Source organism: Ambystoma mexicanum, chromosome 11 (assembly GCF_040938575.1).
Source record: "Ambystoma mexicanum isolate Mex_15411 chromosome 11, UKY_AmexF1_1, whole genome shotgun sequence".
NCBI lineage: Eukaryota > Metazoa > Chordata > Amphibia > Caudata > Ambystomatidae > Ambystoma > Ambystoma mexicanum.
In genome coordinates, this window is record NC_090934.1 from 99,425,169 (window position 1) to 99,441,655 (window position 16,487).

General features: G+C 47.4%; 1 protein-coding gene across 5 annotated transcripts in view; it reads left to right on the forward strand.

Moving 5' to 3' along the window:
- The window catches only part of SH3D21 (SH3 domain containing 21), a 208,521-nt gene that overhangs the window by 153,135 nt on the left and 38,899 nt on the right, over positions 1–16,487 (forward strand). For 2 of the 5 annotated variants that reach the window (XM_069622627.1, XM_069622625.1), the window contains exons 11-14: positions 10,221–10,301; positions 11,185–11,265; positions 11,648–11,728; positions 12,110–12,190. In XM_069622627.1, the coding sequence (XP_069478728.1) occupies positions 10,221–10,301; positions 11,185–11,265; positions 11,648–11,728; positions 12,110–12,190 (324 nt within the window). Of the gene's footprint in view, positions 1–6,422; positions 6,510–10,220; positions 10,302–11,184; positions 11,266–11,647; positions 11,729–12,109; positions 12,191–16,487 lie in introns of all 5 variants that reach the window. The other 3 variants (XM_069622626.1, XM_069622628.1, XM_069622629.1) reach the window with 2 other exon arrangements.

Below are 16,487 nucleotides of genomic sequence, written 5' to 3' on the forward strand. Positions count from 1 at the left end.
AAAACCTGCTTCATGATGCCTGTACCCATAACACATGCAACTATTGTGCCAATTTAGGAAGACATTTTCCAATATAGTCCAGTATAGCCACTCTTAGAACACCCTCATTTGACTATGTCCAATAATGACAGTAGTGCCACTTTTAGAACACTCTCATGTTGGGAGTGCCCATTAACACCACTATTGCCAGTGTAAGAACAAACTCACGTTGACTTACCCAATAATGCCTGAATTGCCACTGTAAGAAAACATTGCCATGTTGGCTGTGCCAATTTATGCTAGTAGTACTACTCTAAGATTATACTCATGGTAGCTATGTTTAAGAATTTAAATATTCCCACTGTAGGAAGGCATTTTCATGCTTGTTTTGTAATATATGTCAATATCGCCCTGTGCTCCTATAAGTATTTGCATTTGTAGTTATTCATTTATATAGCACTTTCACCAAAGCACTGTACAATACGTAAATAAAATTATACACAAATATCAACAAGGATAATGGAATACCAGACCTGCGAAGTAAACATGATAAAGAGGAAAGAAAATATGCTTCAGGACAAGAATGAAATAGTAAAAGAGTAGAAGCAGATCTGAAAGACAGAAGTAAGGAATTTGTGTGTTTAGGGGCCAGTAAGGACGAAGAGCAGAGTCAGGGTTTGGGAACAATGAGAAGGAAGTGGTTTTGAGAGTGCAGCGTGCGGGACGGAGAGTAAATCGAGGCAGGAGAAGCAAGGATAGGTAGAGGCAAGTGCAAAGATACATTTAAAACCAATGGAAAGAAAATTAAAAAGAAGAGAAGACTCCTAAGGGTTCTAGGAAAAAGAAAGAAGAGACTAAGACATTGAGAAGCCATAAAGTAATTGAGCCCAGTGGAGCAAGCTGGTAGCCTGAGAGACTGACCAGAAGAGCAGAACTCTAATCTAGATGGGAAAGAAGGAGAGAAGAAATAACCAGTTTAGCCGCACGGAGGGAGAGAAAAGACTTAACTGTGCAGGTACTATAAAGTTGAAAGCATGAACAATATTAGAAGTGAGAAGGAGCAACCAGAGGGATGGGTTAAGGGTGGCCACAAGTCTACAGTCAGAGGGAGACAGAGAAGGCAAAGGGGGGGGGGAGGAAAGAGCAGAAGGGAATACATGTGGGGGCGAGCGAGTGCAAGAATAGAACTTCAGTTGTAGATGTCTTAAGAAGGAGAAAGTGAGACCGCATCTAGGATACTACAGTGAGAAGAAAGGCGGTGAGTGTAGAATGGAGAGAGTCGGTGCAGGAAGGAACGTAAATGAAGGTTTGGGAATTGTCAGCATAACGGGAACAGTGGAGACTAAGGCATGAGAAATACTGTAGAGAGAAACATGTAGAGGGCCAAGAACAGAACAGCGATAACCCCATAAAGAAGAGGGAGGTTGGGGTCCATCTACCGACCTAGGAAATAAAAAAGGTGTGGTCATATAGGTTATTTTGGAACCATTGAAGGAAAGAACCAGAAAAGCTCAGGGAAGGCAGAGAATTAAGGAGTGTGGGGGTGATCTACGGCATTGTGCTTGGAGGGTGGGGCTAAGTCTATGACTGTCCTGGCCGCCATCTTGCAGGTCAGTGGCTTTACGCTTGGAGGGTGGGGCTAAGTCTATAACTGTCCTGGCCGCCATCTTGCAGGTCAGTGGCATTGTGCTTGGAGGGTGGGGCTAAGATTATAACTGTCCTGGCTGCCATCTTGCAGGTCAGTGGCATTGTGCTTGGAGGGTGGGGCTAAGTCTATAACTGTCCTGGCCACCATCTTGCAGGTCAGTGGCATTGTGCTTGGAGGGTGGGGCTAAGATTATAACTGTCCTGGCTGCCATCTTGCAGGTCAGTGGCATTATGCTTGGAGGGTGGGGCTAAGTCTATAACTGTCCTGTCCGCCATCTTGCAGGTCAGTGCAGTGGCATTGTGCTTGGAGGGAGGGGCTAAGTCTATAACTGTCCTGGCCGCCATCTTGCAGGTCAGTGGCATTGTGCTTGGAGGGTGGGGCTAAGTCTATAACTGTCCTGGCCACCATCTTGCAGGTCAGTGCATTGGCATTGTGCTTGGAGGGTGGGGCTACGTCTATAACTGTCCTGTCCGCCATCTTGCAGGTCAGTGGCATTGTGCTTGGAGGGTGGGGCTAAGATTATAACTGTCCTGGCTGCCATCTTGCAGGTCAGTGGCATTGTGCTTGGAGGGTGGGGCTAAGTCTATAACTGTCCTGGCCACCATCTTGCAGGTCAGTGCATTGGCATTGTGCTTGGAGGGTAGGGCTAAGTCTATAACTGTCCTGGCCGCTATCTTGCAGGTCAGTGGCATTGTGCTTGGGGGGTGGGGCTAGGTCTATGACTGTCCTGGCCACCATCTTGCAGGTCAGTGCAGTGGCATTGTGCTTGGAGGGTGGGGCTAAGATTATAACTGTCCTGGCCGCCATCTTACAGGTCAGTGGCATTGTGCTTGGAGGGTGGGGCTAAGTCTATAACTATCCTGGCCGCCATCTTGCAGGTCAGTGGCATTGTGCTTGGAGGGTGCAGCTAAGTCTATAAATGCCCTGACCACCATCTTGCAGGTCAGTGCAGTGGCATTGTGCTTGGAGGGTAGGGCTAAGTCTATAACTGTCCAGGCCGCCATATTGCAGGTCAGTGACATTGTGCTTGGAGGGTGGGGCTAAGTCTATAACTGTCCTGGCCACCATCTTGCAGGTCAGTGCAGTGGCATTGTGCTTGGAGGGTGGGGCTAAGTCTATAACTGTCCTGGCCACCATCTTGCAGGTCAGTGGCATTATGCTTGGAGGGTGGGGCTAAGTCTATGACTGTCCTGGCCGCCATGTTGCAGGTCAGTGGCTTTACGCTTGGAGGGTGGGGCTAAGTCTATAACTGTACTGGCCGCCATCTTGCAGGTCAGTGGCATTATGCTTGGAGGGTGGGGCCAAGTCTATAACTGCCCTGGCCGCCATCTTGCTGGTCACTGACCGCCATCTTGCTGGTCAGTACTCCCTCTGTGCTCCTTCCCTGTACTGCTTGTGCTCTGCTGAGAGCTTCTGATTTTCTGGTATGTGAAAAGGGCATTGGAAGCAGACAGGGTGCACCTTTTACGCTCAGTGGTTTAGTGAATGATCTGGGTGGGGGGGGGGGACTGCAACATTGTATTCTCAGTAGAGAAACTTTCTTGCGAGGGACAATGCAACTGTGATTCTGTTTGTCCTTTGATAACACCCCGCCCCCACCTCATGGGAGCCGCTGATTTGCCACATTGTGTCAGAGGGATGCCGTGACTCTTGAAATGCCCCTTTTCCGTTGTGAAATTTCTTCATTGACATTCCGACAACCTTTTAAGTGTTACAACACGTTAGTAGGGTCTTGTCAATGGAATTGATTTCCATGAAATGGAAGGCATATTTTGTTTATACTAGAGTTTGGTATTTGTTTAATGGGAACTGCAGGCTCTCTCGGTTGTGGAGTGGGTGCCCTTATCAAGGGATCTGATTGGGCATTAACCCAAAAGGACTGCCCAGAGGCAGTATGATTCCCCCCTGCCAAGCAACGGGTACTGCTGGAGAGTGACCTATGGATCCTCCCCAATCTGCCCCCTGCTCCTTTGGCCACTTTCACATGGTGTTTTCTTTCTCTCTCTCTCTCTCTCTCTCTCTCTCTCTCTCTCTCTCTCTCTCTCTCTCTCTCTCTCTCTCTCTCTCTCTCTCTCTCTCTCTCTCTCTCTCTCTCTCTCTCTCTCTCTCTCTCTCTCTCTCTCTCTCTCTCTCTCTCTCTCTCTCTCTCTCTCTCTCTCTCTCTCTCTCTCTCTCTCTCTCTCTCTCTCTCTCTCTCTCTCTCTCGTGTCCATGCAGCCCACATGTGGAGGACAGGAAGCAGACACAGAGGTCAATCTGTGCCTCCTCCTGAGTCCTGCTTCCTGTGTGTACACTGGGGCCAGCACTGTGGCACCATGCAAAGCTTTCAATTGCAGGCATGGATGGGAGCAAATAGAAAAAAATGTATATTGAAATTCAATGTTTGTGCATTACTTAAAAAAATGTTCCTTTTAATTAACTTTACAAATGTAAGACTAATTAATTTAGCATGCAATGCACTTTTTTGTGTATCATATTTAATTAAAACATTTTAATTGTGTAACTGAAGAAAGGCCTTTGTCCTAGAGGGAGAGGGAGTTGTCTATCCAAAGAAGGTCTCTGTTGGTCTTCCACATATGGGTGGGAGCACACCCATTACACCAATGTGCTTCCAGTACCTCCTCCATCCTTCCCAGTTGCCCATGTAAGGCAGGGACAGCAAAACAATCCAGCCTTGCAGGGACCACTGGATATTTGCGGGCTGCTGTACTCTAAGGAAATGGGATCGGAGATGCCCCACAACGCCAGCTGCTGCCTGCGTGGGGGTGCTCAGGCTTCACTAGACCTGCCATCCTCTGCCATCTGGGCACCTCCCTGCCACCTATTTCACGTGAGCCCTCACTGCTCAAATCTATGTTGTTACTCAGTAACCGAAGTACACAGCCACATAGTGCGAAACATGTGTCGGGTCTGTAGAGGAAGAGCCTAATACCCCTACCAGAAGCTCCTCCCCCATGTTGCCTATATGTTGGGAACTGGAAATGGCGACATGCGCATTACCAGTGAGGATGTCTATACCGCAAAGAATTCTTGAGACAAGGTATCGATTGAGAGAACCTCATATGTATTCACTAAGAAGTAATGGTCTTCTGGAAAAAGTCCCGGAAGAAGCATGAAAATGAATGAGAAAGAAGATTGGTGACATCATACGAAGCAGAAATGACGCATCTAGAAAAGACACAAATGAAGAAGGAATATAGACATTCTATAGGATCTGAGGATGAGGTATCGAAGAAAAGCAACATTACGGGATCAAAATGAAGATTGCCCGTGCGAAGAAACACTGAAGAAAATGCAAAAGTCATTTTACAATTGTACAGATTCTGTAACACAAGTAGACAATGTAATCCTGAGGCTGGCTGCGTAGTGAATAGATTGCGGCGATGCGCCAATGTATATACATAGGAATGTTTAGAATTTGGATGTTCCACAATTCACTTTAGCAAACCTGAAACCCGTGTAGGTAAAGGGCTTGAAGTGTGGCACAGTTGGAAATAGCTGAGGGCGAAGGAGAATTCAAGAAAGGCTGACTGGCCCAGCGACAAGAGTCAGGGCCACTGTGAGCCTGGTAATCTGTCAAGAAGCTACATGGACGTGAGAAAGAAGCAAACTTCTGTTTGAGGTGAAATGGGAAAACACTGAAGATGCCAAGAGTTCATCATTTAATAGTATTTTATGCAGCAAAAAACTCGAAAACGTTGTCTCCATTCACATGATCAGATGAAAATAGATTTTGGGTCAAGCTACACCGAAACCAGAAGATAAGACCATGCCACACTCCCTTTATTCTCAGGCACAGTGAGCCTCTACAAGGCCGAGTTCAAAGCCTAATTGAATGGCAGACTGCAGGAGTGATGATGGATGAGTGCTTCTTGGGTGGGGAGGCATAACCACGCCAACCCTCCCATCACCTGGGGTAACCAGCTTCTGTGCTGCTAGCAAGTGGAATATCCCAGATGGGTAAAAGCGTGCCAACCAATTATAGAGGGCCACATACCAAAGAGCTATACAGTTTGTGTAACCAATAGGGTGTCGAGTATTAGTATGACACGGAAGATGACTTGCACTTGGGATGGGCTTAGTTGTCCACCTGATCTTAGAGACCCAATCACAAACCCCATCCGTATGGAACGTATACCTAGATGTTCCCTTTAAGCTTATCACATCCCCTAGTAGGTTTTTCTTATTTGCCACGTAGGATGACGCCAGTAGTGATTCATTTTTAGTATACAAATGTTGTTTTTTCATGTGATGCTATGGAAGAAATCGAGCGAACGTCTGTTTATGTCCGTTGTAACTCCCTGTTTTAGATAAATGCTAATAAAACAGTACTAAGTTTTTCCAACTTCCTGAGTCGGTTTGATTATTGATGTATGAGTACGTTCTGCATCCCCATCCATCTCTGAGTATTGCTACCTCGTCTTAGGTTAGGGTTCAGGTCGTTTTTTGGTGTGTTCAACTCGGAATAAACTATACACCTCCCTGCAATACTCATTTGGAAGATGTGTGTAGCATGACCGTTTTAGGGCACTGGGTAGTGAGGATGGCATTTCATTAGCTGGTGCTAGTGGAGCTCCACCCATCAGCCAATAACTGGCAATTGTTCCTTCTCTTTTCTGTGCTTGCCTGTCCTTTCCTCTCTAAATCTACCTTCTTAGCTTTTTCTTTTGCATGGTTAGCTGGTGCAAGTGGATCAAGGTCACATGACCTCTGCCCCGCCAACAGCCAATCACTGATAATCTATTTTCACTCTTGTTGTCTTCCCTTCCTCTTTCTTTTCCCTCTTAACCCTTAGATATCAGGGTGTCTCTCGCTCAGGTGTCTGAAGAGTTCATACCTGTCTTCGTCTGTGATATAAGAGTCTGGGATCCACCCGCCCCAGGTAGGCTGGTAGCATGTGCATCACATCACCCCTTGCCATCCTCACCCCCACATGCAAAACATCCATTCCATACCAGGCCCTTATAAGCCAAAGTACCATGTCCATGTCCTCACCACCCATGTCCATGTCCTCACCACCCAGACATCACCTCCAAAAACACATGCTCAACCTCGTGCTCACAAGTGCTCATGCTACGGCCCTATAGGCAGCAGACATTGCTGACTTAATCATCACTCACAACCTAGAGGCACTATTTGCCACAGAGAAATCACTCAAGCCACACACACAGACCCACACCCTGGATGTCCTCATCCTCACATAGCATCCAACACATGGACTACAAAGGTGAGACTGGAGGGGGCTTGAAATCATCCACAAGACCTCCTGCACGCCCATCCACACTGCATCGTTGGAACTACCCTCCCCTCACAGACAACAAGGATTTCCTTGACAAAACCACAGTCCTCTTCACAACAGCATCAATCAAAAACATGTCTAACATCTTCTTGGTAGACGTCAGTCTGCTTTGGATCCACACCCCCAAGAAAACAAGGGAGACTCTTCTTAAATTTCTTGACTCCATAGACATCAAGCAAACTACTGCTGAACGAAACACAATAATGGAAACACACTCTACTTGGTATTCATCGCTTTTCCAGCCATTGAAAGCATTCCACCCATCTTTGGACTGCACAGACCATGCAGCCATCCCTATCCTGCCCCACCACACATAGCCGCGCAACCAGGGCTATCCAAAAACAACCAGGACAGCCCACTGATCCTCCAAGAACCTACCCATGGACTTGCAGCAGGAAAGATTCATCATCTTGGTCTCCTTGTCTGACCAGTACGAGAATGGCAGCACTTAGCTCTACACAGTCAACCACTCCATAACTGAGACCACAATGCACATTAATCAGTGAAACATTGACACAACAAGCATAAGCTCTGCATATTTTGGTACACACAGGAACCCATCAACAGTAAGTGTGCCATCCTCAGAAAATAAAGGATCTGGAGACAACCGTATCAACACAAAGGCATCCTCACCCTAAGAACCCACTGCTCAACATGCAGGACTTTCATCATCAAATTAAACTACTATACAACAGATGTATTGAAAGCATTCAACAAGAGCAGAGCATTCTTCCAAGCCATGATGCCATATATCACAACCCTGCCAGACCCTGCCGTACCACAGTTCACTGATAAATGCAACACCAACAACAGCTTCTTGACAGACAAGCTGAGGAAATACCAAGATTAGCTGAAGCGAGGATAATTACTCCAGGAGACTTGGCCAGTACTCTTTCAGCCCTTAAACCCACCACCTGCAAAGATACCACCCTCCCATCCTCCACTGGGAAGAAGCAGTCACACCCCTCCTCAGCATCAATGACACATGCCTCATGTAGTGCACCTTCCCAGACCCACTGAAAATCAGACAGATCTCTCCCTAGTTTAGGAAAATCACAGTCTACCAAGATGACCTGGCCAACTATTGCCCAATCATCACACATGTAGCCTTCCTCGGCAAATGTATTTAGAAAAGCGTCACCAACCATCTCAATGAAAGGAACACACAGCACAGTCTTCTGCAGGATTGCCACTCCAGATTATGACCACAATGCAGCCCAGGGATAGCCACTATCCAAGTTACCAACATTGCCCCTCCCATCGCAGCCGGAGGTGACCACTGCCTACTAGACTACTGACTCCTTTGATGCCAGTAAACATGATGCACCCCTTAAAATCCTTTCCACCCACATGTGCTTTGATGTAGATGCAAATTTGCACCTTGCTGTAAAGTTAGGTTTGGGAAGAGAAAGACCAACTGACTAAATTGCACCAGTCTCTCTTCCCAGTGGGGCTGTGGGTATTTCCACTTTGTTTGACTAAGAGGCCAGTTGAATTACATTTTGCAGCATTTTTGTAACCTTTTTTGCTGCAAAACAATAGATTGATGGTGGGTTTAAGTTAGGTATATAGACTGAGTGGGTGACGGATCTATGAGGATCTGGGTAAAAGGTAATTGGGCAAAATGTGATTCAACCAATTAAAGTCGAACAAACTTCATAGATTTGGGGTGTGCTCGTTGGATCACTCTCTGAGGGTGAGCACAACGGTGACCGAGCTGAGGCTTTTCTTGGTGCCATTTTGTTTTTGGACCCGTGCATGGATCTTTTAGGGTCGCCATGATGGTCCGCTGTCAATAGGTACCTGTCATCGCTGTCACTTCATAGACTCTCTCAATCTGTGCTCCAGGTATGGTGCATTGGGCCTTTGGCCACCGATGGTTAGTGGTGGGCTGGGATCTAAGGCAGTCAGAATAATTCCTGTCTGGTGCCTTTGAAAGGCCAGCAGGGTTGGGACAGAGTCAGAGATTATGAACGCAAGTGACTCTTCCCCACCACAACAGGCCTTCTCGCTACAGATGCTAGATGTTTCCTGTATACTCCAGTCTCCCTGTGCAGACATTGCCAAAAACACCTTCAGGCTTATTATGAGTTCCCCGGTATCCCACTAGTAATTCCGGTGGGTTACCGGGAAACTACTGTACCGTCACTGATGCCCGATATCCCGGTATTACTGGGATATTACGGTTCGGCAGAGACGCCGGTAACTCCCCATTCCATAGATTCTCATTGGACGCCATAGAATGGGTCTTCCCAAATCACCGGCAACGTTACTAATGGTGCTGGTGATTCAGACATTTATCTGCCAGTAGGGGCCTGATCTACCGGAAGGTCAGGCCTTCTGGTAGATCAGAGCCCCTTCTGGCAGACTTGGAATTGGCCGGTCCAGAAAGGTGCCGGTATACATTGTTAACATCACTTTATTTCTGGACCAGCAAACTCATAATAAGGGCACAGCCATACAAGTTAATTGTAACATTTTGTGATGGATTTTGTGATGGATTGGGAGCATTTGCATTTCCAAAAAAGCACCTAAAAACTGTTTTTCATTGTCTCAAAAATACTTGTGAAGGCTTGTTTGATTTTGGTGCTTAGAAGAAAATTTACCTTTAACATGAAATGTTAATTGATAATCACCTCCTCCAAGCCATAAAAGGTTTCCTCATTACTGACAACGTGACTGACAGACTCAGGTGAGCTTGTAGAGGGGAAAGAATAAGGAAAAAGAGCAAAAATACACACCCTCCACAAATCCCCACCCCTGAAAAATCAAACACTTTTCATGCAAATATGCAAAACACTGCAGGTCTTCAAGCGCTTTTACTGGGTTGGCATGATAATATGATTCAGAGTTTGTAAAATGCAAAAGATTTCACAGTCACAGAACCTTTCTCTTCAGATATTCACCTCTTCCTGACTTTCAGGCGAGAAAATAATTTTCTTTTGGCCTGCAAATTATTGCAAACTGCCCAAAATACTTGAAAATGTTGTTAAACTATCTTTTGGGGCGAAAGTGGAGACTTTTCAGGACTATGCATGCCTAATTCCTCTTCTGTTGAAGGAAGTGGGTGCCCAAATACATTGATGGTGCAGGGTTTTGAGGGTGAGCGCCAGTAACAACACAATCCAAGTATAGTCCGTGAGGACACTCCACATTTCCAGGTTCGGTTTTGTTGTTGTGCAGGTACCTTACACTTTAGCATGTTCTGGTTTGGTTGTACCTTGATGTTTGGGAATGTGGGCCATACAAGGCTACCAACTGGGCAGTTGACGATAGTTTCCTCTTTTTTCTCAGCAAAACCGCTCTTAACCGTGCCTGAGAAGAAGCCAGCTGACATCATGAAGCCCCAGACTCAAGTGCCCAAGGATCTGAAAGGTAGGAAGGGATGGGGGTCCCAAGCTGGGCCTGGCTGTGACAGGGTGGCAAATGGTATCCAGTCAATCAGAGTTTACAATTCCTTGCCATAAGGAGACCGGAAGCAAATGACATGAACATCACTAAACAGCACAGGAACTCATCAGATATATTGAAAGATTTACAATGACCAAATTCCAATCAGGGTCTCATTGGTTCATTTATAAACCGTTCTGGTCTTACTATCCGAAAAAAATCTTAGAATTAAAAACACTGATCTGTGCTAAAGGGAAGCAGGAGAAAATGTATCTTTCCATAATTAATGGGGTAGCCAATGATGGCCTGACCTTAATGTAAACAGCCATTAGCAACCCGACCCATAACGTCCTTTCAGAGGAGATGTGAAGCCGCCATTTTTCCACTCACACTCCCTCCTCCTTCATGCCCAACATGCCGCTGTTCCTTCGTTTCCCCTAATCCCCACCCACTCGCTCTGCCCCCGCACTCCCCTCAGTTACCCCCTGCCACCCGTGTGCTTGCCCTCCTCCACTTCCAGTCTCGGCAAAGTGCCTTCCCCGATAGCCACCATGAATGGGAGAAGGGTCTTAAGAATAGTGCCCCTCTTCTTTTGCCATCACTAACATTTCCTTTTGTAGTTTTTTTAGATTTGTGAAATGGCAACTGCGGCATTTCACAACTTTATAAAAAAAAGCTATTAGCTGTCCCCAGAAAACATGCTGGGGTGTCAGTAGGTATAACTCCTGCTGTGGCACGGCATTACCACTTGAGCACTACTCTCGGGTACATTCCAGTTTATTTTGACCATAAAATGGAGCAATTTGAGTTGCACAGGCTTTTTCCTGCGCAAATATTTTAATATGCTTTTTTCAACTCTTCCCGCCAGTGAAATCGGATTTTACCGCACCAGAGAAGAAGCCCGCGGATGGGACGAAGTCTCCGACACAAGCCCTCAAGGACCAAAAAGGTAAGGTGCGGGTAGGGGAGTGATTGGGCAGGTCATGGCACCCTCGACCATGGTGGGCCTAGATTTGATTAAACAGAGGGAGAGAATTATCTTAACAAATTCAGTTCACCTGTCCACTTGTTGTGCATCTTCATCTCCGTGATCCGAGTGTCATATGCAGGGGAGCGGTGTTGCGGGACTCGCACGTCTGCGCGCACAGTGGGTCATTGAGTTATCTAGAGTTGGGAGGGCCACCAAGTATCCTTCCAGTGCCCTCTTCTGTTCTATCACTTCTCTCGGCTACATTGCAGAATATTCTGACCTTAAAACTGAGCAATTTCAGGTGTGCAGGTTCTTCTCCGTGGAGATATTTTAATATGCCTTTTTCAACTCTTCCCACCAGTGAAATCGGATTTTACTGCACCAGAGAAGAAGCCTGCGGATGTGACAAAGTCTCCAACTCAAGCCCACAAAGACCAAAAAGGTAAGGTGCGGGTAGGGAAGTGATGGGCAAGTCAGTGTTCCCTTGACCATGGTGTGTCTGAGTTTGATTAAACAGGTGGAGAGTATTATCTTAATAAACTGAATTCACCTGTGCACTTGTTGTACATCTTCATCTCTGTTCTCCAAGTGCCATATGCATATGCACAGGAAGCTGTGTTGCGGGACTCGTACGTCTGCGCGCACAGTGGGCCGTTCAGTTATCTAGAGTTGGGAGGGCCACCAAGTTCCCTTACAGTGCCTTTTTCTGTTCTATCCCTCCTCTCGGATGCATTCTAGAGTATTTTGAACATACAACTGAGCAATTTCAGGTGTGCAGGTTTTTCAGATATTTTAATACGCCTTTTTCAACTCTTCCCGCCAGTGAAATCGGATTTGACCGCATCAGAGAAGAAGCCTTCGGATGTGACGAAGTCTCCGACTCAAGTCCTTAAAGACCAAAAAGGTAAGATGAGGGTAGGGGAGTGATGGGCAAGACACAGGTCTCTTGACCGTGGTGGGTCTGGGGTTGATTAAACAGGAGGAGAGAATTATCTTAATAAATTGATTTCCGCTTTCCGGCTGTTGTGAAACCTCATTTTCGTGCTCCAAGCATCATATGCAGGGGGTCTTCTGTTGCAGAACTCACAAGTCTCTGCAGCGGACTCTGGAGGTGGATGGAGGGTCTCCTCTTCTGTTATATCTTGCCCCGGGGTACATTTCTGTGCAGTGCCCCTTTCTGCTAATGCAGATTGAGAGCGTTGTCACTCCCCTGAGATGTGTGCTGGGAGAGTGCTCTGAGAGGCTGTGGGATAGACCAATGCTCCTTTCTAGGTCGTGAATGGTGGATCTGAAAACCCTACTCCTTGAAGCCCAATTTGCCAATTGCTAATCACTCTACTCTAACTTTTCTACTCTGTAGCTGTCCCATCCCCCTACCCTTGCCAGCTCCTCTTCTACTCCCTGTGCCTATACATGTAGTGCTCTGAGTGTACAGCACCCCGGGCTTCCCAGCCAGGTTGGTGCCTTGTAAATCCAAAACAAACATAACAAGGTCTTGCTCCTCACTAATGTGGTACCCACAAACAGAGCAGCCACAACCTCCAGGAATCACCCAAGTGCAGGCGCTCTTTGCACTTCACCCCATACACATCTATTGGAGTTGCGGCAAATTCACTGTAATCCAAAATGTCTTCCCGGGTTCAGAGATTTAAATGTTAGACTTGAGGGAAGCGAATCTGGGCCTGCATGTCTATGTTATGTTATTAGGCATGTGTATAGTGCCTTTTTACTATTGGTATGATCTGAATGCGCTGTGGGTTGAACGCCCTCGGGACCGTAGTCCAGGTTAGTGGAGGAAGTAGGGTAGTAAGTATTGCTTGGGTGCACTCTGTATGTGTGCAATGACTTTTCGTGGTAGGTAGCTGCAGTCTAATGCTAGGAGCGGTGTGTAGGTTGTGCAAGATCAGTAGTATGTGTGGAGCAAGGCCGATTTGACTTGGGGGTAGCTACATTTATATGCTTCCTGTAACTCAATTCTGTGTTGGCACAATCAAACACAATCATGAAGACAGACGGGTACGATAGTCTGTGCATTACTTAGGAAATATAACCTACAGCGTTCACAGACATAGTCCGGTCTCTGGGATAGTGTGACCGACACACAGGGCCGGCCTTAGGGCAGGGCTGCCCGGGCAACCGTCCGAGATGCCATTAGCCACCTGCCATGCCTGCCCGGGTGTATCTTTCAAGGGCTCTCCCGAGCTGACATGGTCGGAGAAGTCGCGGCAGGCACCCTATTGAAATTAAATGCGCCCCACGCTTGTGCTGATGCTGTGCTTTCCAGCGCGGGAGCGGGGTACTTTTAATAACAACAGGGCGCTGATGCTTTCACATCGGTGCCTGTTGCACAGCGATTACCACCCCGCTCCAGCATGGGAGAGGGGCGGTTTTCATAACAACAGGGCGCTGATGCTTTCACATCGGTGCCTGTTGCATAGCGATTACCACCCCGCTCCAGCATGGGAGAGGGGCGGTTTTCATTACAACAGGGCGCTGATGCTTTCACATCGGTGCCTGTTGCACAGCGATTACCACCCCGCTCCAGCATGGGAGAGGGGCGGTTTTCATTACAACAGGGCGCTGATGCTTTCACATCGGTGCCTGTTGCACAGCGATTACCACCCCGCTCCAGCATGGGAGAGGGGCGGTTTTCATTACAACAGGGCGCTGATGCTTTCACATCGGTGCCTGTTGCACAGCGATTACCACCCCGCTCCAGCATGGGAGAGGGGCGGTTTTCATTACAACAGGGCGCTGATGCTTTCACATCGGTGCCTGTTGCACAGTGATTACCACCCCGCTCCAGCATGGGAGAGGGGCGGTTTTCATTACAACAGGGCGCTGATGCTTTCACATCGGTGCCTGTTGCACAGTGATTACCACCCCGCTCCAGCATGGGAGAGGGGCGGTTTTCATTACAACAGGGCGCTGATGCTTTCACATCGGTGCCTGTTGCACAGTGATTACCACCCCGCTCCAGCATGGGAGAGGGGCGGTTTTCATAACAACAGGGCGCTGATGCTTTCACATCGGTGCCTGTTGCACAGTGATTACCACCCCGCTCCAGCATGGGAGAGGGGCGGTTTGCATTACAACAGGGCGCTGATGCTTTCACATCGGTGCCTGTTGCACAGTGATTACCATCCCGCTCCAGCATGGGAGAGAGGCGGTTTTCATTACAATAGGGTGCTGATGCATTAGCAATAACACCCTATTCCAGTGATTAACTCCCTACACCGGCGCGGCAGCCGGGAGTTAAAAATAAATTGGCGCCAGGGCTCTGCCAACACGTCTGGACTGTTCTTTGGTATTGATAGTGGTGCATCTCTGGGCACTATAGATAAAAGCCCCTCCCACCCCCTGACTATATGATGGGGCAGACTCTCGCCCCGGTGTGTTCCTGCACTTCAGACTACACACAGTCGATGCATCTTGATTGTCCTGTTCCCTGCATGCACCTCGGCGCTCCTTGCACCACGGCTGAGGGTCCTGGGGAAGTGGGGAGTTGAGGGAGAGGAAAGCAAAGCATATCATCGTTGACTATATGTGTATCGGCAAACATTTCCCATGAGCCTTCATGTGGGCAAGGCCTGATTCCCCTGTTTCACTGGGTTGGGTTAGAATAAATGTCATCGCTAGTTATGCATGCATGCGTTGATGATGATGCGATATTATTCGCGCGTGCTTGGAGTAGCTTGCTTACACACCCGACTAAGGGCTAGTGCTCGGAGTATTTGGGCACAGACATATAAGTACCACCATTGCACAAACAGCTGGCAGGGGTTTGTTTCCCGGTTGAGCCCAGGTAGATGGGGTGAGCCCAGGTGACTGTGTGTTGTTTACTGCTCACTGGGGCAGGCTCTTGTCCTGGTTTCAATGGCAGTGATATTGGTAAAAATAGGGGATATATACAAATGCTGCCTTTTGATACTGTATGCAAAATGATAACTTCTGGAGTATTCCTTGGAAGGTTGCAAGCAGTAAAATAAATTAAAAAAAGATTGGGATGTGGAATACCTCATCAAATGAAGTAACGCCCCCGGAAGTTTGATTTTTATGTACATGCAGTAAAGGGACAACATGGTAAAAACATCTTTACGGTGTCCCCTAAAAGTTTGAGAAAGTGGATTTCTCAAATTGCCAGCTTCTCATGTACTTGACAACCTATTTCAGAGAAGGGCCATTCCTGCCCCATCTGTCCCTCATTTTTTAAATAACACTTTCAATTTGGGCTAGAGGGAGCAAGTCTCTTAAGGCCAAGAGGAGAAATGCACCCAGCAAAAATGGAATCAAATGATGTTAAAAGCACCATCTATTTGGACAAATTCAAGGTCTTGTAACATGTGAAGAAAAGATCACAAACAAGGGCGTTTCATTAGGCCTGGAGCTAAGATAGCGGTGTACCTACACTTCCTCGAATGTCCCGAGACAGTGCAGACTGGCAAGGTCAGTCTTCAAACAGAAGACACTGGCATGAGGCCTACCGATGAGAGAGGGTGGCCTAATTGATGAGTGTTTATTCGCCCTATTTTACTTCCTGAGATTAAAGCAGTATTTTACCATCTCCTTTGAGTCTGTCCGGTTATTGGCTTAGAAGTATTTTCTTGGTAATTCCATCTAGCACAACAAATGCTTCAAGGTGCTAGAGCACAGTTGCAGGTCTGTGCCTGAAGGCCTCAACTCCCAGTAGTCTAAGGCAAGAGCAGTAAAGCGGTACCCTCCTGCAGAGGGGTGCAAGGCTGCCACAGCGGCATCAGTGCACACCTTCCTTAGACAATGGCATGTCTCTGACACAGGACCCGAACTCCAGATGTGGGAGGGCAGTACGGCAAAAGCCCTCCCTCTCTGTCTCTAAACACTGTTCCTTATGGGTGCTCTTGGTAGTATATGATAAAGGTGAGAGCCTTTACGCACTGGTGGTTGAAGGAGTTGGAGATCTGCTTGACCTGAGGAGGTGCAGTAACGAATCCTCAAGTGTACATGTGTACAGGCGCGTTATAAATGACTTATCATATATCATATCGGGCTTCCTGCTGTAGAAGGGCTGCTCACCTGGTCTCCCTCTTGCCGTACAGTGGTTAGATTGCCAGAATCTGCCGGATAGTGCTGCTTCATACAAAGAGTGAAAACCACGGTTATCGTGAGATTCTGAGTAGGCACTTGAGGGAGGAGAGGGGGAGGTGCGTGACATGACTGCATTC